Source organism: Microcaecilia unicolor, chromosome 8 (assembly GCF_901765095.1).
Source record: "Microcaecilia unicolor chromosome 8, aMicUni1.1, whole genome shotgun sequence".
Taxonomy (NCBI): Eukaryota; Metazoa; Chordata; class Amphibia; order Gymnophiona; family Siphonopidae; genus Microcaecilia; species Microcaecilia unicolor.
In genome coordinates this window covers 196375282-196400952 of record NC_044038.1, presented here as the reverse complement: position 1 = coordinate 196400952, position 25671 = coordinate 196375282, and the positions used below count along the sequence as shown (strand labels likewise).

General features: G+C 43.3%; 1 protein-coding gene across 1 annotated transcript in view; it reads left to right on the top strand.

Annotated features, from left to right (window-relative positions):
• Positions 1–23869, top strand: part of SAMD10 (sterile alpha motif domain containing 10) — a 36651-nt gene extending 12782 nt beyond the window's left edge. Inside the window, exons 3-5 of the mRNA XM_030213447.1 lie at positions 19326–19494; positions 21190–21473; positions 22555–23869. Coding sequence (XP_030069307.1) covers positions 19326–19494; positions 21190–21404 — 384 coding nt within the window. The 3' untranslated portion in view covers positions 21405–21473; positions 22555–23869. The remainder of the gene's footprint in view (positions 1–19325; positions 19495–21189; positions 21474–22554) is intronic.
• The last annotated feature ends 1802 nt before the right edge of the window (positions 23870–25671 follow it).

Here is a 25671-nt window from a genome sequence, read left to right as displayed (position 1 = left end):
CCAACATTTAAACATTTGAGTTGTCCAATATTTTACCTACCAAAATTCCCACCACCCCTTATCTTCATCTATTATAGTAAACAATTTTTATTGATAAGAAACACAATACAATACACTCAATTCCAGTTGGCATGAAACAACAAATAGTCAAGTACTACAGTAAGGCTGAATGAAAGAGGAAAGAGACATCACCAGTGAGAGTTATTACCTTATTCACAATGCAGAAAAGCCATAACATCCCAACTTGCTCCCAACTTGCTCCCAACACTCCCACTCCAGTTGAACTCATGTTGAACTACAGAGCTCATAGAGGCTTGGACTGTTATGACCTCCAATGACCTGTGGAATCCACTGATAGCGCAAATGTTAAGAACACATACACAACACAAAAAACCCCTCAATCAATCCAGCCATGGAGTAACGTGTAGCGCAGCTGACACCCCCCCCCCCCCCTTATATAAAGCCAAACTCAATCACAGTGTATTAAGAACCAGACTTCTAGCTTTAGGAGACAAACACTGAGTATATGTGGTCTTTATTCGAGTTGAGAGAAGGCATTCCTGGATGTGTGTTTAGGTTAGGGGAGGAAATAATCCATAGATTGTTTTGGGTTTTTTTTTTTAGATCTATGTATACTATTTTTATTGATATTTTTAATTGTAATTTCATTTGCAGAAAAAGTGGGTGCAAAGTCTGTGGGTCCTTTGGAGCTATGAACATTTTTCAAAAGGAAGTACCTTCTGAACTTTCCACCTAAACCCCATGATATGGAATAGGAATTTATGCAGTCATGTAATTTTGATTTGATTCCACATATTAATTTGATATACCGCTTAATACAACCAAAATTTTAAAGCGGTTTACAATAATGGTAAAAACATTCAATAAACTTAAAAAAAAAACACTAGAACATAAAAAAATATAAAGCAGGATGGTGTGTTGGGGGTGGGGTCTCAGTCTCCAAACCTCTATCATCCCCCCCTCCCCCCAATTCATTGCTTTTCTTTGTCTATCTCTCTCTCTCTCTCTAAATATCTGAATGGTAACTGATTAACGGGGGATGGAAGAGACAATAGCATAATGTTATTACTTGTCGGAGATACCAAATAGTATCTTGAGATGCAGGTAGGTAGCCGTTCATTGCTATCTGTAGAATATGTCACTACCATTCATCAACCATTAATTATCTTTAATTCATTTTGACAGGTGGCCATTACCACTTAGCCAATCTGAATCGAGGATCTGCCTAGGCCATGCCTACTCTCTGCCCAAGCCCTGCACACCCCTTTTGATGATATCACAGCCCCACCCATGCCCTGACCCATTTGTATAACCCTGCCCAAACCCCGCCCCTTTTCCAAGATTGTGGCGACTATTGGACACATCACATCACTTTCTGTTTCTCACTACTCACCGCCATCTTGGAAGGAATCACATGAAAGGAAATGGCATCAAACGCACCCAACAGTGCCCTCTAGGAGGACCATGCGCAGCTCAAACTTTTTTTTTCCTCTCTCTTTGTCAGGAAAGAAAATAGGCGTTTTTTAGCTTTCACAGCACTTTAAACTCATTTTTCTGAACAGTGCAGCAAAACAAAATAGGCATTTTTTAGCCTTCAGACTACCCTAAACTCCTTTTTCTGAACAGTGCTTTAAAAAGGCTTGACCCCAGACCCCCCTCCTCCCAAAGCAAACCCTCAGCTGACAGAGCGACGTGCTGTATTATGTGAGAGAATTCATATCTCCTCCTCGACCCCTCCCATTTGGGAATGGGACTTGATATACTGCCTTTCTGTGGTTTTTGCAACTACATTCAAAGTGGTTTACATAGTATATACAAGAACTTATGGGGTCACCACATATGGCTCCACCCTATTATAGCCACACCCACATTAGCCACACCCCTTATACCAGCCATGGCGCATATAAACAGACATCATTGAAAATATTATACTAGTATAGGAGAAAAAAATAACTTGATTTTTTTTCATTATAAATAATTTCTGTAAACTGTTACAGCTCCAGTATACCCAGTGCAAAATAAGACAGCAGATGTAAATTCTCAAATTGGACATATTCCAAACACTAAAATGAAAATAAAATGATCCATATTGGTCCCATTCTCTGATTCTGCTGCTCTCTATTCTCTTAACACCGTTTCCAGGGCTTCCTTTCCATTTATTTCTTTACTTTCCTCCTTTCTTCATTTCTTGCCCTACATCCATAAGTAAAAGCTGGGTCCTCCTCCGTGGAATTGACTGGAGGAGGTATAATGTGGATCCAGCTTTTGCCTATTTTCTCCATCCTTGTGCAGTTTTTCTCCTCTCTTCCCTTTCCCTCATCTCCATCCATGTGCATCTTCTTCTTTTTTCTTTCCTTCCCTCCATCCATGTCCAGCACTTCTCCTCTCTCCTCCCCTCCATCCATGTCCAGCACTTCTCCTCTCTCCTCTCCTCCATCCAAGTCCAGCATTTCTCCTCTCTCCCCGCCAATTCCTCCATCCATCTATGTCCAGCAGTTCTCCTCTATCTCCTGCTCTCCTTTCCATCCATTTACAGCATTTCTCCCCTGCCCTCCCCTCCCATCCATGTGCATCTCCTTCCTGTCTTCTCTCCATCCCATGTCCAGCATGTCTTCTCTCACCCTTGCCCTCCCCTCCCATGTCCAGTGATTCTCCTCTATCCCCTGTCTTCTCCTGCCATCCATGTCCAGCGATTCTCCTCTCTCCCCTTCCTCTCCTCTCTCATCCATGTCCAACGATTCTCCTTTCTCCCCTGCCTTCCACTTCCACCCATGTCCAGCGAATCTCTCTTCACTGACCTCCCCTCCCATCCATGTCCAGTATGTCTCCTCTCTCCCCTGCCCTCCCTTCTCATCTATGTGCAGTGATTCTTCTCTGTCCTCCCCTGCCATCCATGTCCGGCGATTCTCCTCTCTGCTGCCCTCCCCTCTATGTCCAGTGATTCTCCTCTCTCCCCTGCCCTCCCCTCCCATCTATGTCCAGCAATTCTTTCTTCCCTGCCCTCCCCTCCCATCCATGTCCAGCAATTCTCTCTTCCCTGCCCTCCCCTCCCATCCATGTCCAGCATGTCTCCTCTCTCCCCTCCCCTCTCATCCATATCCAGTGATTCTCCTCTCCCCTCTGCCCTCCCCTCCCATCCATGTCCAGCGATTCTCTCTCCCCTGCCCTCCCCTCCCTGTCCAGCATGTCTCCTCTCTCCTCTGCCCTCCCCTCCTATCCATGTCCAGTGATTCTCCTATCTCCCCTGCCCTCCCCTCCCATCCATATCCAGCGATTTTCCTCTCTCCCCTGCCCTCCGCTCCTATCCATGTCCAGCAATTCTCTCTTCCCTGCCCTCCCCTCCCATCCATGTCCAGAAATTCTCTCTTCCCTGCCTTCCCATCCCATCCCATCCATGTCCAGCATTCTCCTCTCTCCTCTGCCCTCCCCTCCCATCCATGTCCAGTGATTCTTCTCTCTCTCCTGCCCTCTCCTCCCATCCATGTCCAGCGATTTTCCTCTCCCCTGCCCTCCCCTCCTATCCATGTCTAGCAATTCTCCCTTCCCTGCCTTCACCTCAAATCCATGTCCAGCGATTCGTTCAAACCTCAGTCCCCCTGACTTTCCGTTCGTGCACCCGTGCTCCCTGCTTTGAAATCGTTTGTTTACCCAAAGTCGCAGCGAACCGGCAGTAAAAGCTGGCAGGTAGGCACTGGGAGGCAGGCTTGCCTCTTCGTCGCTTCCCTTCCCTCTCAGCGCATCCCGCCCTCGCGGAAAGGAAATTACATCAGAGGAAGGCAGGACGCTCTGAAAGGGAAGGGAAGCGACGAGGAGGCCAGCTTGCCTGCCACTGCCTGCCTGCCTGCTGCTTTATTGCCGGTTCGCTGCAACTTCGGGTAAACAAACGATTTTAAAGCAGGGAGTACAGGTGCACAAACGGAAGGGAGCGAGCAGGTGAGCCGGACCTCAAAAAAAGGTGCTGGTACGCTGTACCAGCACAAAAAAAGCACTGGTCATGTGTCTAAAAAGAAAAACCAATCATGAAGTGGCCAATGCCTTTAAGAAGGTATTTAGTTTAGCTTGCACGCCTAAAAAAAATACAAACGGACAAGGGTAAAGAGTTTTTAAATAAATGTGTATAGAAACATTTTGCTACGTAGATGTACTACAGGTCATGCTACATAGCTATAATCGGAGTTTTCACAGAGCCATACGGGGTAGACCTATCGATGTGACGCCTCTGTATTCTGCAGGTCTGGAAAATGATCTATAGAAGGAATAAGAAACTAGAAACATTTTGCAAAAGGTGACCATGTACGACTGTTGAAAACAAAAGGCACTTTTCATAAGGGGTACAAACAGACATGGACTGATGAGATATTTATAATAATGGATGTGTTAGCCTGTTTACAACATGTAGGATTATGACGGGGAAACTGTAGAAGGTTCTTTCTACCCCACTATTAAAAATCAATCCTGACACTGACAGGGTCTACCGTATTGAAAAAGTTTTAGAAGTGAAAAGGAAGAGATAGGAGCAAAACATTTCTAGTGAAATGGAGAGGCTGGCCTGAGAAATTTAATAGTTGGGTGCTGGCCTGCGAGATACAAGACATCTAAGGCTGCATATGAGAACCAACATGGACGATGAGGGGTTCGACATCACAGTGCCTAGCAATGCCTCTGTGGAAATATTTCCGCAAAACACCAGTTCTAATTTTACTGTTTAGCAAAACCTCTGGATGTACAAGGCCACTGAGAAATGGGTTAGGTGGAAATACAATAACCACACACGTAGGGCAATGTTGCAAAAGACCAATTTTATGTCTTGATGGTGTATGGCTTACCGGATGAAACATTTGTAGTACGGAGAGGTTATTACTTGAGCATGGAAACTTTAACAGAGAGTATGAAAGAAGACATCACTGATCGCTATGATAAGCAGCCCCTGTTAATGTCTTATGACCCCCATCAGATGTAAACCATGATGAGAAATATGGGCTCAATGATACTTATCCGAGGAGATGATGAATTAGTGATCATTTTGGAGTTAGAACCTAGCAGCATTACTAGTAGTCCGAGCTTGCCCGTTGACATCACAGGTAGTTTGAACACCTTGTATCTTTACACAACATTGTGGAGCATCAGTTAGTAGCGCATCATTTTGTACCACTGCTGCGCTGCATAGCTGTTAAAGGGAAAAGTAATGAGTTTGTCACCATCACATATAATAAATCTGATTACATCCCTGTGAACAAGAACCACATCAATACTATTTCCTTTGAAATAAATATAGACCAGAACAGACACATCTCATTTCGCTACGGGAAGGTGATCCTTAAGCTTCACTTGTGACCCCGGAAAGTGATTGTATTTTAACATGGTAGCAATTAAAATTTATGGTGACACGGCAGTATACAGAGATTATTATATGGCCCAGGCCGATCACTGACTCCCAGGTTTTTACGAATCACCCGTTATTTATGAAGTAGGGATTGGCAGTGTGTTTTGTAGTCTCTTTAGAAAAGCACTACCATTGCTGAGAAGGGGCATTGAGATTGTTAAACCTCACATGAAAAGCACGGCCAAAAACAACGCCAACGATGTGATGGATCACGTCACCACTGCCGTTCTGAATAACATAAATAACAACACGGAGCAGACTGGATCAGGACTAGCAAAAAGCCCTTAAAAGAAAGAAGGGTGCTTTTAGAAGGACCACCTGACCCCTTAACAGAAAGAAACCCATCTGTGTAGCGTCTCGGAAGCCTAAGCGCAAGGCTAAGAAGAGAGTTAGTGCTACAGAGACAGAAGATATATTTTGAGAAAAAAATCATGGCTTTTGTGCATGATGGCTCAGAAGAATGCGTTAAAACAGAATTGGACCTCTTTCAATTGTCACACAAACCAGTATCAAAAAAAGAATTTATGTGGAAATACCGCCTTTATCAGCCTTATCAGAAACTGCACCGCTTGCCTTTTACATAGCTGTCACAGGGAAGGTTATTTGGATTTGAACAATACGCTGTTATACCTGCCCTCTAAGATCGTGAAAAAAGATGGAACAGACATCACAGGGACGGCCAAAGTGGTGCTAATAAATTATCCAATAACCACCCAGTTGGGCGTCATGATTGGAGACAGACTCATCATTCAGATCAACAACTGCTACCCTTATAGAGTCCTCATAGAAATGCTTCTCAGTTATAGTGAAGGACCTCTCAAAATGCAGTTTACGAGTGGTCTGTTTTATAAAGATTCAGCCAGGAGCCATGAGTTGACAGACCCTGGCGGTTGCATTGTCAGTTTCATAAGAACATAAGAGTAGCCATACTGGGTCAGACCAATGATCCATTTAACCCAGTATCCTGTTTCCAACAGTGGCCAATCCAGGTCACAGGGTACCTGGCAGAAACCCAAATAGTAGCAACATTCCATGCTACCAATCCCAGGGCAAGCAGTTGCTTTCCCATGTATTTTGCAATAGCAGACTATGGACTTTTCCTCCAGGAATTTGTCCAAACCTTTTTTAAACCCACATACGATAACCATCCTCTGGCAAAGAGTTCCAGAGCTTAACTATTTGTTGAGTGAAAAAATATTTACTCCTATTTGTTTTAAAAATATTTCCATGTTACTTCCTTGAGTGTCCCCTAGTCTTTGTACTTTTGTAACGAGTAAAAAATTGATTTACTTCTACTCGTTCTACACCACTCAGGATTTTGTAGACCTCAGTCATATCTCCCCTCACCTGTCTCTTTTCCAAGCTGAAGAGCCCTAACCTCTTTAGCCTTTCCTCATACGAGAGGAGTTCCTTCCCCTTTATCATTTTAGTTACTCTTTTTTTTAACTTTTTCTAATTCCGCTATATCTTTTTTGAGATATGGTTACCAGAACTGAACACAGTACTCAAGGTGCGGACGCACCATGGAGTGATACAAAGGCATTATAGTATTTTTTATTTATTTATTGTGAATATTTATATCCCACATAATCCCACTAGGGAAGGCTCTATGTGGCTTACAACATTTGGTGAAAAGAGCAACATAATAATTGTAGTACAAATCAGAGAATAAGGTAGAGGAGGGGAAGGGAGGGAACCAGCAGGAGGAGGAATGCGGGATTGCAGGTAATCAAGGAGCAGAGGAGTAAGGTCAATCACATAGGTAGGTCTTAAGGGACTTCTTGAACAGACTATGATCGACTGTCTCTCTTAACGGTGATGGTAGAGCATTCCAGTAGCAGGGACACATAAAGCAAAAAGAGGAGGCAAAGAGTAGTTTGTATCTTACGTTTCTGCAGTTAAGAAAGTGGAGATTGAGATAGGTGCGGGACGACTTCTCGGAATTTCTGGGAGGGAGGTTGATCAGGTTGTACATGTAAGCCGGAGCGTCCCCGTATACAATCTTGTGGGTAAGAGCACACAGATCATGAATTCGATATGTTCTTTAATCGGGAGCCAGTGGAGCTTCTCACGTAGGGGTTTTGCCGCCTCAAACCGAGATTTGCCAAATAATAGCCTCGCCGCGGTGTTCTGCGCTGTCTGGAGTCTTATTCACCATCCCTTTCCTAATAATTCCTAGCATCCTGTTTGCTTTTTTAGCCGCCATCACACACTGAGCAGAAGATTTCAGCGTATTATCTACAACGACACCCAGACCTTTTTCTTGAGCACTGACCCCGAAGGTGAACCCTAGCATCAGGTATCTATGGTTCAGATTATTCTTTCCAATGTGCCTCACCTTGCATTTGTCCACATTAAATTTCATCTGCCATTTGGATGCCCAGTCTTCCAGTTTCCTAAGGTCTTCCTGCAATATTTCACAGACTGCACATGTTTTATCAACCTTGAATAGTTTTGTATCACCTGCAAATTTGATCACCTCACTTTACAGCTGCTAGCCAGAAGGTAGAATTATTGGGTTATTTACATAGTGATCTGTTTTTCCAAGGAAAACTTCTGATGTGACCGGAAGTGGGCATAGCCACCTGTCAAAATCAATTAAAGATAATTAACAGTTGATGAATGCTAGTGAGACTTACTATTTACATCCTTTCATTCAGGTGGTCCCTACATTTTAATTAGAAAGCTCAGTGAAGACACAGTGGACACAGAAGGGCCGATGCAGAAAGCTACCACAGGCAGAAGTGTGTGAAGGGTCATGGATTTCATATACTGCTTTTTTGTGGGTACAAACAAAGCGGTTTACATATATTATATGCAGGTATTTTCTCTGTCCCTAGTGGGCTTACAATCTAAGCTTTTTTGTACTCGGGGCAATGGAAGGTTAAGAGACTTGCCCAGCATCAGATGGAGCTGCAGTGGGAATCAAACTCAGTTCCCCAGATTCTTAGCCACTAGGTTACTCCTTCACTCCTAATGAGTGATCTACACACATGGAATCAGCCACACGATGCAGAAAGGGGTTCAGCCCCAAAGTGGTTTTCAAGGGTGACAATGCAGAGAAACTGAAAGAAATCTCAATGAACCTGGAAGACACATGGAGCCAAATTAACAAACAAAAGAGTAGTAAATCATCTAGCCCAGATGGTAAATACCTCAGGGTACTGAAAGAACTCAAACATGAAATTGCTTGTCTGCTGTTAGTGATCTGTAACCTGTCATTAAAATTATCCATATTGCCAGAAGTCGAGAAGAAGTGTTGTGAGAGGACTTCCAGAGAGGGAGAAATCTTTGCTAAGAATTTTCTGGAAATTTGTTTTTAAACTTGGGGAAAGGTAGACTTAAAATTTAATAGGTAACCTCAGGGATTTTAATCTTCTCGCTTAAAAAAGGAAATTAAGGTGTAGTTTTTCTTAGCATATAAAGGGGCTTATTTTTGAAACAGAAAAACATCCAAAAAGCGGCAGATATTTTTGAAACCCATTTTAAAGACGTTTTTCTATGTGGTATGTCCAAATCACAAGAGGTCGTGTCAAGGGCAGGATTTGGGCATTCCCAAAACTTGAATGTTTTTCTGTCATATTGGAACAAAGCAAAAACGTCCCAGGGCTAAATGTTAGATGTTTTGGTCTAGACTTGTTTCAATTATGACTAAGGGGCCGATGCACAAAGCTTATCGAGCTTTCAGCATTTGCTTTAGACAGGTTGTACTATAGTACAAGCAGACTGCTCCCCATGGTAGGCCTTTAGGACACCTGACCTGAACCCCCCCCCCCAAGACCTTTAAAAAATTCCCCGCCCCCCCTCTCCCAACCATCCCCCAAACCAATAATCCTTGGTAATCCAGTGGACCGCCTCCCAACACCCTCCTTCAGCACCCCTATGAACCAACAAAATTCCTAGATGAAATTAAGGACTGCTTTATGGAGCAGCTGGTTAAGGAACCAACAAGAGGGTAAACAATTCTACACCTAGACCGTGGAGCATCTATGATAAAATTAGGAGAATGGTAAAAAAAAAAAAAAAAAGAGGAGCAGCTGCAAGGTCAAAAGTTTACATCAGTCATGGACGCTAGTCAAAAATACCATCATGGAATCTCAGACCAGATATATTCTGTGTATTAAAAAAGGGGGAAGGAAACTCTTGTATTTGCAAGCATAAATTGATCAGTGTAAACAGAAATGGCTGCGTACAAGGTGCCCCAAAGATAGGGATAATTTACAGGTTGCCAGAGTGGGTCTTAATGTAAAAATTAATGAGAAAACAAATCATAACAATATTATAAATTTCATTTTCATCGCTTTGATAATCATACTGGTAGAATGTTGACTAGATTAGTTCAGCCCAGGTCTGGTTTTCATTTTTGTAAGGGGATTCGATCTGGTAATACCATGGTCACTGACCAAGATCGTATTACAACTTTATTTTACCAGTACTTTAAATATTTCTGTCAGAAACAGAATGTCTCCATGGGGGATCTAGCTTCTTATATTTCTAAATTACATCTGCCAGAGATTAGTGGTGTGAATAAACAATTTATTTATTTATTGCATTTGTATCCCACATTTTCCCACCTCTTTGCGGGTTCAGTGTGGCTTACAATAAGATATGAATAGTGGAAATACAGTTGTACAGCTTGGTTATGGGTTACATTGTACAGGTTATGCGAGAATCGAACTATCGTTAGGAATATTACAATGGGACATCAACATTGAAACATTGGAAGGAGACAATGGGAAGCTTAAGGGCAGTAGTAAAGCACAAAGACATATGTTGAGTGTACATATTTCTGTGAGTATATGTATGGGTGATGTGGAATTAAGGGGGGTGATACATTGATGAATAGTGAGTGTGGACTCTATGTGTTTTGGCTCTTTCCGTAGATTGTTTCAAACAGGTGGGTCTTCAATGATTTGCGGAAGGAAGCTTGTTCGTGAATCGTTCTTAGGTTGCGCGGCAGTGTATTCCAAAGCTGTGTGCTTATATAAGAAAAGGTTGACGCGTGTAGCGTCTTGTATTTCACGCCCTTGCAATTAGGGAAGTGGAGGTTGAGGTATGTTCGGGTTGATCTTTTAGCATTTCTGGGTGGTAGGTCTATCAGCTCGGACATGTAGGCTGGGGCTTCGCCGTTAATGATCTTGTGGACTAATGTGCATACCTTAAAAGTGACGCGTTCCCTAAGTGGAAGCCAGTGTAGTTTCTCTCGTAGTGGTGTTGCCCTTTCATATTTTGGTTTTCCGAAGATCAGTCTGGCTGCTGTGTTCTGGGCTGTTTGAAGTTTCCTCAGTATTTGCTCTTTGCAGCCTGCGTATAGTGAGTTGCAATAATCCAGATGGCTGAGCACGAGGGATTGCACTAGGTTGCGAAAGACGAATCTTGGGAAGAATGGTCTTATCCTTTTCAATTTCCACATGCAGTAGAACATCTTCTTCGTTGTGTTATTTGCGTGGGTTTTGAGTGTCAAGTGGCAGTCGATAGTGACTCCAAGGATTTTGAGCGTTTCTGAGATCGGAAGGTTTAGGTTTGGTGTGTTTATCGCGTTGAATTCATTTGTGTTGTATTGGGAGGTGAGTATCAGGCATTGAGTTTTTTCTGCATTTAATTTCAGACGAAATGCATCTGCCCATGTGTTCATGATGTATAGACTTTGATTGATTTGTTTGGAGATCTCTTTGATGTCTTGTTTGAAAGGGATGTATATTGTCACATCGTCGGCGTATATATATGGGTTGAGGTTATGGTTTGCTAGGAGTTTTGCTAAAGGGATCATCATTAGGTTGAAAATAGTAGGTGAGAGAGGTGATCCTTGTAGAACTCCACATTCAGGTGTCCATGCCTTGGACGTGGTTGAATTTGATGTGACTTGATATGAACGCAGGGTTAGGAACCCCTTGAACCAGTTCAGGACATTTCCTCCAATTCCAAAGTACTCAAGTATGTGTAGTAGGATTCCGTGGTCGACCATGTCGAAGGCGCTTGACATGTCAAATTGTAGGAGGAGTATATTATTGCCAGTTGCTATTATTTGTTTAAATTTAGTCATAAGGGTGACTAATACTGTTTCTATGCTATGGTTCGATCGGAATCCTGATTGGGCATCATGCAGTATTGAGTGTTTGTTTAGATAGTATGTGAGTTGTTTAGTTACCATTCCTTCGGTTATCTTGGTTATTAGTGGGATGGATGCTACAGGCCTGTAGTTGGTTAATTCGCTTGTGTTTTTCTTAGTATCTTTAGGAATTGGGGTGAGTAAGATTTTTCCTTTTGCTTTTGGGAAGAGTCCGTTTTGTAGCATGTAGTTTATATGGTTCGTTAGGTCTATTATGAATTGCTGAGGAGAAGATTTCATGAGGTTATTTGGGCATGTGTCAAGTTTGCAATTGGATTTGGCGTATCTTTTGAGAGTTTTAGAGATGAGGTCTTCTGATATTATTTCGAATTCAGTCCAGGTTCTGTCTGCTGGGTGTGTTCCTTCTTCTGGATCTAGACAGTCTAGAAGAGTGGCGTATTCTATAGGACTAGCGGGTATTTTGTTTCGTAGTAGTATGATTTTCTCCTTGAAGTATTTCGCAAGGTTGTCGACGTCTGGTATATCTTTGCCGTTGTTTGTAACTGGTGTGGTGTCTAGCAGTTTGTTCACGAGGTTGAAGAGTTTATGTGTGTCTTTGTAGTTTGGTCCTATTATTGTTTTGTAATGTAGTCTTTTTGTCTGTTTTATGGTGTATTTGTATTTTCTCCGAAGTGACTTCCAGTCATTTAGTATTTGTTCGTCTTTCTTTTTGTTCCAAGCTCGTTCTAGTCGCCTGACTTGTGTTTTAAGTTTTTTCAGCTCTTCGGTGAACCATGGGTTTGCTTTTTTCCTGTGTGATGTTCTGGTTTGGATTGGGGCGATTTTGTCTAACGTTATTGTGCATATATCGTCCCATTCTTGGAGGAATTGAATGGTGTCAGCGTTTGTTGTCCATTCGTTCTGGTAGACCTGTTGCCAGAATGTTGTGGGGTCTATTTTTCCTCTTGTTGTGTATGTTGTTCGCTCGTGTTTGTTGGTCGTGTTTAGATGTGTTTTTCGCCAGCAAAGAGTGACATTTGCTTTATGGTGGTCTGACCATAATGTAGGTGTCCATCTTGTGTCAGTGAGTATGATTGTCGAGTCCGATTCGAATTTGTTCGTTATGATATCTAGTGTGTGTCCTTTTTCGTGAGTTGGTTGCATGTTGGGTGATTGCAGATCCCAGAGTTTTAGGAATTCTTTGAACTCTCGTGTGCTTAGTAAGGTGTCATCTTCTAGGTGTAGGTTGATGTCTCCTAGTATCAGGATGTTTGAGGCAGATACGCAGGAGTTCGAGATGAAATCCATGAGTTGTGTTTGGGAGTCTTGCCATTTTCCTGGCACTTCAGCAGCCAATAACAGTTCTAGAGATTTGGGATGCTCTTAAGCAGGCATAACTTTCTAAGGCACCTGGTCCTGATTTGCTGATGGTGGAATTCTATAAAATTTTGCAAGATCACATTTTTTTGCCTTAGAGGTGGTATTTTGAGACATTGAAGATAGGCCTTTCCACTTCATTGTAACCGATCATTAACTGTAGTCTTTCCTAAGCCTGCTAGGAATCCTTCTATGCTAGATTTAAATAGACCAATATCTTTAATCAACTTTGAGCAAAAATGAATGGCCAAGATCTTGGTGTCCAGACCAGCTTCCTTACGACCTGGCCTAATCTATACTGATAAGGTTGGTTTTGTACAGAGCATTCAGCCGGTATTGAATATCCAGAGGATAGTCGCTGCGATGGGACATAGTGCAACCCATAATCTTCCAGCTTTACTTGTGAGCTTAGATGCCCATAAGGCTTTCAATTGCGTAGACTGGAACTTCTTATTTCAAATATTGGGAAAATATGGTTTGGGAGGTTATTGCTTGGATTTCTCTACTTTAAATGCAATAATATTCTGTATCTCTCCTTCTGGTAATGGCGCCTGCCATTACGGCATAATGTAAGCCACATTGAGCCTGCAAAGAGGTAGGAAAAAGTGGGATACAAATGCAATAAATAAATACATAAATAAATAAATAAATATGATAAAAATATTATATACTAATCCTATGTTAGCAGTATTAGTAAATGGCCAAATGTCAGATTTATTTTTACTTGGCCGGAGAATGAGGCAAGGTTGCCTTATAGCCCCAATATTATTTATACTCTCTCTGGCACCCCTACTTTCCACCTTACGCATGGTTGAGTCAGTTCATGGTTTCTGCATAGGGAGGGAGGAAGGTACGGTGTATGGCATTTGCTGATGATTTATTGTTACTGTTAACACAACCCAAAGAGTCCTTGATGAACACTCTGGCTCTGATACAACAACATGATCTTGTGACTGTTTTTTGTTTAAATTTAGATAAATCAGAGGCTGTGCCTCTGAGAGGATATAAATAAAAAGATTGGACTGTGGAGTTCCCACTTAAGAAAGTGGGCAGTAATTGAAATACCTGGGTATTTACATGAAAATTTTACTGTATTGTTGAAAAAGTCACAAGATTTTTTGAGTGTGTGGGCACCATTACCTTTAAGTTTGAGGGGTTGTTGACTCGTATAGCACTTTATAAAATGGTATTATTCCCTAAATGGTTAAATGTACTCCAGATTTTTCCTATGTATTTGACTAATAATGATCTTAATATTTTTCATCAAGCTTTGAGGAAGTTTCTTTGACAGAGCAAGAAACCTTGGGCTACTTTGCAGTAGCTATCCTTGCCTTTGGAACGTGGTGGCCTGACTCTTCCCCATCTTAGGAAATACAGTGTGGCATGTTTTATGAGGCATCTAGTGGATTGGAGAAAAGGACTCAGTATTATAAGCCAATGCATCTTGAACAACAGTTGCTGACATCTGTGCACTAAATTTCCTATCTACATATTCGGCATCCTCATGAAATTTTTTCTACTTGACAGCATCCACTGTTGAGGTCCATGAGGCAGGTACGGCACTAGCTATGCACAAAGATGAAGATATCCCCACAATCCACTGTGTTGCTTCCATTATGGAGGAATAAAAGCCTTGATTTTTAATGCTTCAAAGGTCTCTTTGAAACGTTGGCATGCCAAGGGATTATAGTATGTTAAAGATGTGGTTACTGAATCTGGTACTATTAAATCTTTTGCTATGTTGCAAGCAGAAGGTCTGTTGACTCTCCAGAACTGGTATGCATATGGCCAAGTTCATCATTACATCAGTTCTTTGGATAAACAAACTCTGAAAGAAGATATGGCTGATGTGGTGACTGAGACTTTTACCAGACAGATTAAGGCCAGTTTATCTTTTTATCAAATCAGCTTGGTGGCGCTGAGTTTGAAAGGGGAATATGGGGTTTTAGCCAATGCTTGGAATGGGGAACAGCCTTCTCAGGAGCAAGTGACGGGCGATGGTTTATGTGTGTTGATGAAGCAGGTTACTATCCAGCTTATAATCGAACGAGAAAAACGCCCAAGTTCCGACCTAAATCGGGAGATGGGCGTTTATCTCACAAAAACGAATAAAGCGGTATAATCGAAAGCCGATTTTGGACGTTTTCAACTGCACTCCGTCGCGGATGCGGACAAAGTTGATGGGGGCGTGTCAGAGGTGTGGCGAAGGCGGAACTGGGGCGTGGTTATCTGCCGAACAGAGATGGGCGCATTTCATAGATAATGGGACAAAAGTATGCGTTTTTAGCTAGAATTTAGGGCACTTTTCCTGGACCCTGTTTTTTCACGAATAAGGCCCCAAAAAGTGCCCTAAATGACCAGATGACCACTGGAGGGAATCGGGGATGACCTCCCCTGACTCCCCCAGTGGTCATAAACCCCCTCCCACCTCAAAAAATGATGTTTCACAACTTTTTATTTTGACCCTCAAATGTCATACCCACCTCCCTGGCAGCAGTATGCAGGTCCCTGGAGCAGTTGTTAGGGGGTGCAGTGGACTTCAGGCAGGTGGACCCAGGCCCATCCCCCCCTACCTGTTACAATTGTGCTGCTTAATGCTTAGTCGTCCAACCCCCCCCGAACCCACTGTACCCACATGTAGGTGCCCCCCTTCACTCCTTAGGGCTATAGTAATGGTGTAGACTTGTGGGCAGTGGGTTTTGAGGGGGATTTGGGGGGCTCTACACACAAGGGAAGGGTGCTATGCACCTGGGAGCTCTTTTACCTTTTGTTCTGTTTTTGTAAAAGTGCCCCCTAGGGTGCCTGGTTGGTGTCCTGGCATGTTAGGGGGACCAGTGCACTACGACTCCTGGCCCCTCCCACGAACAAATGCCTTGGATTTATTCGTTTTTGAGCTGGGCGATTTCATTGTCCATTATCGCTGAAAAGCAAAAACGCCCAGCTCACAACTTGGCGAATAAAACATGGACGTCTAATTTTTTCGATAATACGCTTGGGTCCGCCCCTTCACGGACCCGTTCTCGGAGATAAACGCCCATGTAGATAGGCGTTTCTGTTCGATTATGCCCCTCCATGTTAACTTTCTCAGTGTCTTTACAGGAACAGCAATATAAGTTTTTGATGCAGATGTATGTTGCTCCAAATAGGGCATTCAGAGCTGGACTTGTATAGTGTCTCAGGTGATTTGCCTGCCCAGTCACCCTTACTCATATGTTTAGGATTCTGAGGTTATATGTCTTTTTTGGCGCCATATTATGGACTATTTGTTTTCTGCGCTGCATCTGCATATCACACTGAGGGCTGACATACAACTAACTTGGTAAATTTGGGATTGCGAAAAGGAGAAACTCTTTATTGAATAAAGCTTGTTCTTTAGCTTGTAAGTGTATTTTAAGGAATTGGAGGCAGCCACAACCCCCTTCTTTGACTGAATGGAGAAATGAATTGTATCATCTCTTGAAAATGGAGCAGTTGGATGCAAAGCGAGGTTCGCCTAAGGCTTGGAGAACTTTCCAGCAAATTTGGCTCCCCATTTGGGAGGTTCTTTCTCCTAAAGCCCACAGCTATTTGTTGAATCTGTAATGTGATTTTACTGGAGCTTTCAGATGGGGGGGGGGGGGGGGGGAGGGGAAGTTGGGTTGGGTTGGATTGAATTTGGAATTGGGTGGATGGGGGATAGGAATGGGAGGTATTGCTATACTTTTTGTGTTAGTCTCTTGGGGGTCACCTTGAAGAGTCCACATGAGTAACCCCGATTGTATTCTTTTGATAGTACCATAGAATGAGTGAGAATGATCTGCATGAATGAAAAATGAATCGATTTTTCACTCTTTCAAAAAGTACCAAGACTAGAGGACACTCAATGAAGTTACATAGTAATACTTTTAAAATGAATAGGAGGAAATATTTTTTCACTCAATGAATAGTTAGTGCTGGAACTTGTTACCAGAAGATATGGTTACAGTGGGTAGCTTACCTGGGTTTAAAACTGGTTTGGACAAGTTCCTGGAAGTAGAATCTGTAGTTTGATATTGAGATGGACATTGGGGAAGCCATTGCTTGCCCTGGGATTGGTAGCATGGAATGTTGCTACTATTTGGGTTTCTGCCAGGTACCTGTGACCGGGATTGGCCACTATTGGAAACAGGATACTGGGCTAGATGGACCATTGATTTGACCCAGTATGGCAATTCTTATGTTCTTATGTTAACTCACATGGTAAACATCGGTATATAGCATATTAAAATGTATAGTAAGAAGGCCATTGGTTAATCCACCACAACGCACAAAAGAAAACAGAGGGTAGGGTCAAATGGTCATTTCTCTCAATGGAGGAGGGTGGAGTGCCGCAGGGATTGGTACTGGGACCGGTGCTATTTAACATATTCATAAATGATACAGAAATTGGAACGAGTGAGGTGATTAAATTTGCAGATGACACAAAATTATTTAAGGTTGTTAAAACATGTGCGGACTGTGAAATATTGTAGGAAGACCTTAGGAAAAGAAGACTGAGAATCCAAATGGGAGATGAAATTTAATGTGGACAAATGTAAGGTGATGCACATTGAAAAGAATAATCTGAATCATAGTTACCTGATGCTAGGGTCCACCTTGGGGGTTAGCATCAAGCAAAACATCTAGGTGTCATTGTAGATAATACGCTGAAATCTTCTGCTCAGTGTGCTGCAATGTCCAAAAAGCAAACAGAATGCTAGTAAGTATTAGGAAAGGGATGATGAATAGGAGGTTAGGGCTTTTTAGCTTGGAAAACAGACAGATGAGGGAAGATATGATTGAGGTCTACAAAATCCTGAGTGGTGTAGTAGAAGTAAATCAATTTTTTACTCGTTCCAAAAGTACAAAGACTAGGGGACACTCAAGGAAGTAACATGGAAATACTTTTAAAACAAATAGGAGGAAATATTTTTTCACTCAACGAATAGTTAAGCTCTGGAACTCTTTGCCAGAGGATGTGGTAACAGCGGTTAGCGTATCTGGGTTTAAAAAAGGTTTGGACAAGCTCCTGGGGGAAAAGTCCATAGTCTGCTATTGCGAAAGACATGGGAAAGCAACTGCTTGCCCTGGGATTGGTAGCATGGAATGTTGCTACTGTTTGGGTTTCTGCCAGGTACCTGTGACCTGGATTGGCCACTGTTGGAAACAGGATACTGGTCTAAATGGATCAATGGTCTGACCCAGTATGGCTACTTTTATGTTACTAGTAAAAAAGGCCCGTTTCTGAAGCCAAGGAAACGGGCCCTAAGCAGGCAGTTCCTCTCCCCCCCCCCCCCCCCCCCGTGCTATGGCCCCCTTGCCTCCCCCATCGGCGAACCTGTTGCCCCCCCCCCCCGTACCGCCGAAAACTGCCCCCGCCGCCGTTGTGTACTACCTTTGCTGACAGAGGACCCAAACCCCCGTCAGCCGAAGTGTTGTTGGTGCCTTCGCGTTCCTTCCTCATCTTCTCTGGAAGTTCCTCTGCGTGCGTCTGACGTCAGATGCACGCAGAGGAACTTCCAGAGAAGATGAGGAAGGAACGCGAAGGGCACAACAACACTTCGGCTGTCGGGGGTTTGGGTCCCCTGTCAGCACAGGTAGTACACAACGGCGGCAGGGGGCGGTCTGGGGGGGGGGGCGACAGGTTCACGGGGGGGGGGGGTTGAGGGGGCCCTAGCGCGGGGGTTGACAGATGATTCTGAGGCAGGGGGAGGAGTAGGGAAACACGCTGCATGTGTTTCCCTACTCCTCCCCTTGCCTTGGAATCAGCTGTCATGACGTCAGTGCGTGTCTGCCTAGCAGACCACCTCCAGCCTAGGGAGCTACAGTCCCAGGCACAGAACGTTGGAGGTGAGAATTATTATATAGGATGTTCTTAAGAAAGATATCCTTTAACATGCCAGTTACCTTCTCCATCGGTTGCTCTTGCACATGCACATTATAGACAAGCATACACTCCCCATAGGCAAAAAGGGCAATCGATAACTGCATGTGTAAGTGCACTATGTGCTATTCTGTAAGGGAGTGTGTGCTCTAGCACGTAACAGCACAGGGGGCGTACATGTGGGCGGAGTACGGATAGGGCATAAGCATGTCTACCACTTATGCATGTAACCTGTAGAACACTGTGAGTTACACACACTGCATGTTGTACTTAGGCATGCTCATTTACACCTACCATTGACCTGGCATAAGTGGGAGAGCCTAACTTGTGGGTGCACGCCAGTATTCTAGTGGAATCTGGGTGTCAGATGCCATTATAGACTAGGTGCTCCCTGTGCAGCACTAGGGCACCTTTAAATGGGGCACCCAGTTATAGAATTGCTCCCTCCCCACCCAAAATGTTTGATGCTGACACCATACTCCTGTAGCCTAGAAATGGTATTGTGGGCTTTTCCACATTTTGTAATCTCTAGAAACCTTTCATCAGTCAGACCCAAGTTTCTTCAGTTGATTGACTGAGGAATCTTAACACTCACCTTTGTTTTATTTCTGAAGGGCCGATCCTATGAAAGTTATGGCATCTACCACACCAGCCCAAGCTTCAGCAGCCCAATCAAACCAGTTGTGCTTTGGAGCCAGCAAGATGTGTGTAAATGGCTAAAGAAGCACTGTCCGCACAACTACCTCTTCTATGTGGAGGCCTTCTCCCATCATGCTATCACAGGTATGATCATGGACTCTGCCAGGATGAGCCTTTCTAGGCTCTCACTACATCCAGCACTTCTCCATCACACTGTCACGGATATGACCAAGCTGCTTGTCACAACCAGTTCTTCCCCTATTATGTTATTAAATAGATGATCGTGGATCTGTCAAACTGAGTCTTTCTATCTCTCACTATATCCAACACTTCTCCATCACAGATACAGCCACTCTGAAGCTGACCCATCTGCCACCAAACCCCAGCCCTTCTCCAGTACACTGTAACATTTTTGGCCATAGCCCATCCCAAGGATCTCATTGATTCGGTGTTGGACTCTTTCTCCCACTTTCTATGGCTGTCACTTTGCACATGTCTTTCACATGACCAGATCAGGACAATCACTGGACAAAATGGCACACGAGCCAAGGGTTGCTTTCAGCACCCCATTTCAATATTGGGTTCATACATTCACAGACTTGCTCAGAAGGTTAACTCTTCACAACTTGGTGCTTGGGACCAAGACCAGGTTTACACATAAGCTAAAGCTACAGTTTAGGGTCTCACATTACAAGGGCCCCACACATTACTAAAAACATAAATAAATATTAAATGCATTTATAAATAAAAAGAAACTACAATATAAATTATTATTGACTAATATTGATTTTATATTTTTTTAATCATCTATTAAACCTAAAATGTACTTCCTACTTAATCAAGGGATCCTCTTAAACGTTACAGCTTAGGGGCAACAATACGCATAAATCTGGCCCTGCCTGAGGCAGTTACCCCACTTCTCCTTCCCTTGCAGCAACCCTGCCAGGATGCAAATATGCATAAAAGCTCTGAATAATGATGAGTAGATAGATGGAGAAATTGGTATCACATTTTGTGCCAAAGAATTAGTGCCACATTCCTCAGGAGATACAGGAGAGAATTGGATTCAGCATGCATTGCCAAAGTAATACATAAAGGGGTCATTTACTAATAGTTAGTGTGGCCTATTTCTCATGAGGCCCATTTTATTCTTGTGGGCTCTGCAGCACATAGCACATGCTATTAGTGAACGACCCCCAAAGTGATTAAAAATATCATTAACAGATGATCCAGGATCAGTAGATTTGGGTAGGTTATGGAGAGGGCAGCAGTTCTGCAATTTCACAAGAGATATGGAGGGTCATTTTCGATATGACGTCTAAGTCCGACTTTGGACGTTTTGCAAAAAAAGGTCCAAAATCTGAATAGGCAAGAAGGTCATTTTCAAAAAAGAAAAATGTCTATCTTTTTTTCAAAAATTCTGTTTTGAACAAGGTCTTGTGATTTGGATGTTTTGGTTTTTTTGGTCCATTTTCAAAAAAAAACCCAAAACGTCGAAGTGCAAACTGCACAAAATCAAGCCTTTGGGATGTAGGAGGAGCCAGCATTTTTAGTAGACTGGTCCCCCTGGCATCCCAGGAAAACAATAGGGCACCCTAGGGGGCACCGCAGTGTACTTAAAGGAATGTGCATGCGCACCGCATTCACTGATCTGTGCTTTCTTCCTCCTGATGTCCTGCATTCCTTTAATGTGCAGGACATCAGGAGGAAGAAAACACAGATCAGCAAACGTGGCGCACCTGCACATTCCTAATATGTAGCCAGTACTGAAACAGAGCCCTGATAGGAGTTTATCCATTGCGTGATAGTGTGTTATACCATTAATCTTGCTTTTGGCAGGTCGAGTGCTGCTGCGGCTGAACTCGGAGAAGCTGCAGCGAATGGGCATTATGCAGGAGTCTCAACGGCAAGAGCTGCTCCAGCAAGTCCTGCAGCTGCAGGTGCATGAGGAAGTTCGCAGTCTACAGCTGCTTAGTCAAGGTCCTGCAGGAAGAAACAAGAGCACCTGGGAGGGATGGGAAATAAAAGACTCTGTGTCCCGGTGTCCAAACTGAGCCCTCCAGTCCTAGAGGTGACTGGCTCTGTATCCCTGTACTCGTCCCCTGAGCTCTCCAGTCCTAGAGGTGATCAGCTCTGTAATCTTGTTTCAAGGATTTCCCACTGTAATCTTTGTTGACATTCTGACGTTTCAGAATATTAGAGGTAGTGTATGTAACTGAAATATTCTAAAAATAGACTACAGTCTAGAGTTAGCATCCCTCACTTATCTCTCATGTTTTTCTGGCCTTGTCTATAATGTTGTTCTTAAACTTTATCTCAAAAAAGATATAGTGGAACTAATTAAAGGTACAGAAAGGGATAGAAAGTTTAGCCTGTAGAAGACTGAACAGGTTCAGGTTCTTCAGTCAGAGAGGAAGTATGATAGAGGTCTATAAATTCATGAGAGGGGGGAACATGTATTAGGGAAGAGAGTTAAGGCTGATCAGGGTTTTGACTCTTAGGCCTTACCATGAACAACAACACTACCATACTGCATCCCTTCAAGAAGCAAAATGACAGTTTCTCAAATGCAATGGGATAAACCTAGGGCAGGGAAAATCTGGAACCAGTTGGAAACCCTCTGGACTAGTGGACCTGTGGTCCACAACAATGCAGTGAGATAACAGTGAGAGAGAAGTTACTTGCTAGGATTTATTTTCCTAGCCTGGTAAGCAGGGTGAACCCAGCATATGCTTTGGGCCCTGGAAAGGAGAAAGTTCCGGGTAAAGCAAAGGAGGGCAGTAGGGCGCAGAGAGGAGTAGTGAGAGCAGTGAGCTTCTTCCTGAGGCAGATCCCTGGAGCTGGAATATCCACAATGTTTGCTACATATTCATACTTTGTAGTGAAATGAGAATTCTGCACTGTGTAGATTTTTTTTTATTTGCCCTCATCAGTCCCGCTCTCTCTGCTCCTCTCTTGTTGTGTTTCAACTTTCCTCTTTTACTGTCCTCTCCCCCCAGTCACACACACAATACTATGCTGCTTCTTTTTCCTTTTGTTCCCTTTGGAAGTGTCTTGCAACCAAGGCTCAGGTTGTTAGAATTGGAACACTGTGAGGACTTCAGCTTTGAAGTGTTAACTGCATGCTTGGAATCATCATGGGGGTCTCTGCCACCTTCTGTTCTCATTTCTGTAATATTTACCACTCATTCTTCCTTCATGCAGAAACAGTGACCCAGGGAGTGGATGGTTAAAAGGAAACTTGGCTCAAATGAAGATTCAGCTGTGGAGTAACGACTAAAGATTGTCAATATGCTGAAATCCAGTCCTTCACCACACCTGGTGCCTGGGGCAATTATCCCGCTTGTCGACCAGATTGCCCTTAAGGGGATGGTGAGGTGCCAGGACATCCAGAACTCATCATCCTCAGCACTGCTTTATAGTAATGTTGGATTCTTGCCAGAGGAGATTCTGACTTGGGTTCCAAGCAATAACATTACAGCAACCAGAAAAGGAACCTCAAAAAGACCAAAATCTGAGCTGAATAGAAGAATACACAGAGTGTGAGGAGGTGTACATTTTCCCCTATCATTCTTAACCCATCTCTGCAGCTTTTCAGGATAGACTTTGCTGTCCAAGGAGCTTCATCTGCTGGGCCTGGTCTCTGGAGTTGATATGGTGGTTTCCTTCCTGCCCCACATATCTGGAATTCAGTCTCACCTCTAACCTAATCTTTCCTGCAGTATTCCTGCTCTCAAATTTTAAACATGTTAAAACTGTAGTTAATAGACAGAATAAGCATTACCTGATCAGATAGGAAAGGGTTAGCAGGAGTATATGTTGGTCGGGATAGAGGGGTATTATGTCTTTCCTGCTCATTTGCTTTATCTTGTGCTTCCGTGCCCTACGATTACTTGGAGGGCAGTTCTTGGAATTTCATGAATGGCTTCCCTTGTTACCAGGAAGGAGTGGGTGTTATGACACAGCCTGAGAAATGAAGTGATTTTTACAATGTATGGTTATTTATTATCTTATTTTTAGATTGTAAATCACTATGGACAGTGTCCAAGGAAAACAATTTAAAAGGGTAAAATAACATTGATGTAAGAACAGGTGCTACCAAGACCTCGCAGATGGGCAGCAGAAGTACCCACCCCTTCCTCACTGATAGTGTTCCCCCCAAATTTCTGGATGTTGCGGTAAGAGTCATTCCCTGTCTCTAGATACAGGAATGCCTCCAGTTTCACCGGCTACCTCTTCCCCCACCCCCTAACATCTTTAAGCCTTGGAGCATCCTCAGTGACTGGGCAGTTCTAATGATACCTGCCACTGCGCCTAAGGGGCCCATCTTTGATCTGAATAAATGCTGGTAGATAGAGTACAAAAGAATTGTTATTGAAGTATCTGATTTTCATGCTGTGATCTGGGGAGTAGTGAACAGATGTTTTCATGGAGTTATCTTTAGGAAGGTTTACTGTCTTCTTACTGTTCATTATCCTCCCCAAAAGTGCTATTCATTTGTACAGCACACAACTTCCTACAGCTGTCCTGAGGACCCCACAGCCAGTGAGTCTTTCAGGTTATCCACAATAAATATGCATGGGATACATTTGCATATAATGAATGGGTAGCCAGCGCATGCAAATTTATCTCATTCATATTTAGTGTGAATATCTTGACAACCCAGTATGGCTCTGGGGTCCATAGGGCAGGCTTGGGAAGCCCTGTGCTATTGGCTAATTGGCAGATTCTTATTATGCCTCAGATGAAGTGCAGTTACACTCTGTGAACACCTGTATACTGATTGTATTTTAGTACCTAGCCATGAGTATTCAGCAGGGGATAACTAGTTATCTCCTCTGAATATTTGCGGTTAGCAGCTTGCCGGTTAGGCATGCATTTCAGTGCCAAACTGGCTATGTACAGCAGTTAAAATAGGCCTGCTATTTAGGCGTCCTCTCTCTAACCGCTAAGCACTTAACCGGGTAGCGCTGAATATTGGCTTAACCAGTTAAGTTGCTGTGGTCAAAAATGAAACCAGATATTCAATGCCAGTCACTGGAAACAGCCTGGCATTGAATATCCGATCTAACCACCAGCGTCAGACAGTCACTGTGCAGCCCGACACCGGCTGAAAATGCAAACCTTAAGATGAAAATGCTTAGTTTAGAGTTACTTTTCTGTAAAGGGGCATTTACACAGGCTCTTCAACCTGAGTCCTGTAGAGTGTACTGCATAGTCGCAGCTTCCTAAAAATGCAGGCAAAAAAAGAGCACATCTGTGCAGTTCTTAGCTGCTCTGGCAGATGCAGAATGAATTCAGCAGTGCCAAGCTTGAGACGGTCCTGATCCACGTTCATATTATCCGATAATGCTTGAAGCCTCAGATGCCCAGTGAATGTCTATTGAGCCCCTTCTTCTGTGTTCATTGTAACATGAGCACCCTGGCTTTCACAGAAAAAAGTATAGAGTGGTAAGAAGATCAGGGCTGGATCTCAGTCTGCAGATCAGGAAATGTGTTGGCAGCTGCAAGCACATATTCATTGCAGCTATCTTGGAAATCAGGCCTGATTTGTGGCACTGGAGGAGCAGATCTGCACACCCCAACATGAAAGACAGCTGAGAGCTAACCCTGTTAGGGAATGTGAAGTGCATGTACTAATGTTCCCTTTTTCTCTTCAGACACATGCTCTCTGTTTCTGCCAAAGATAAGTAAATCTAGGTCTTGAAGGTGGTGCCTGCTCTGTTCCCAGCAGGACAAAATTAATACATATAGTAGACAAACTAGGTACATGTTTAGGGTCTAATGTGACCTGCAGACCTACAAAATCTCCTGCATGAGAAGAATAAACTGGCAGATTTGGGAAGCTTGGAGTCGACTTTTAATTCAGGGAGGCTAATGGCTGGTAGATCCATAAAATTGGCAATATAATTTCCTGCAATTTGTAGTTCTAGCAGTAAACGTGCATTATTCCTGTCTGTATGGTTCTAGTCCTTTCACATTGTTTACTGCTTGCCTCCACACCCAACACTTCTCTCAAAAGCAGACCAGGGAAATTGCAGAAGCTGGAGTTGACTATGGTACCAGGTTGTGAGTGGGTGCAAAAAGTCACCCAGGCTGTATCTTGGTCCATCCCACTCCTGGGTTATGTGTGGGAAATGGAGCTTGGGAGCATTTGGATTTGAACTGAATTACTTGCCTTTTCAAACCTGAGATCAAGTCAGGTTACAAATCTAGGTACTACGGTGTGTCCCCTGCCCCTGAGTGCTTACAGTCTAAGACAGGGATTCCTAACCAGTGGTGGCCCAGAGGGTAAACGTAGTGCGGAGAAAGGTCTTCAGA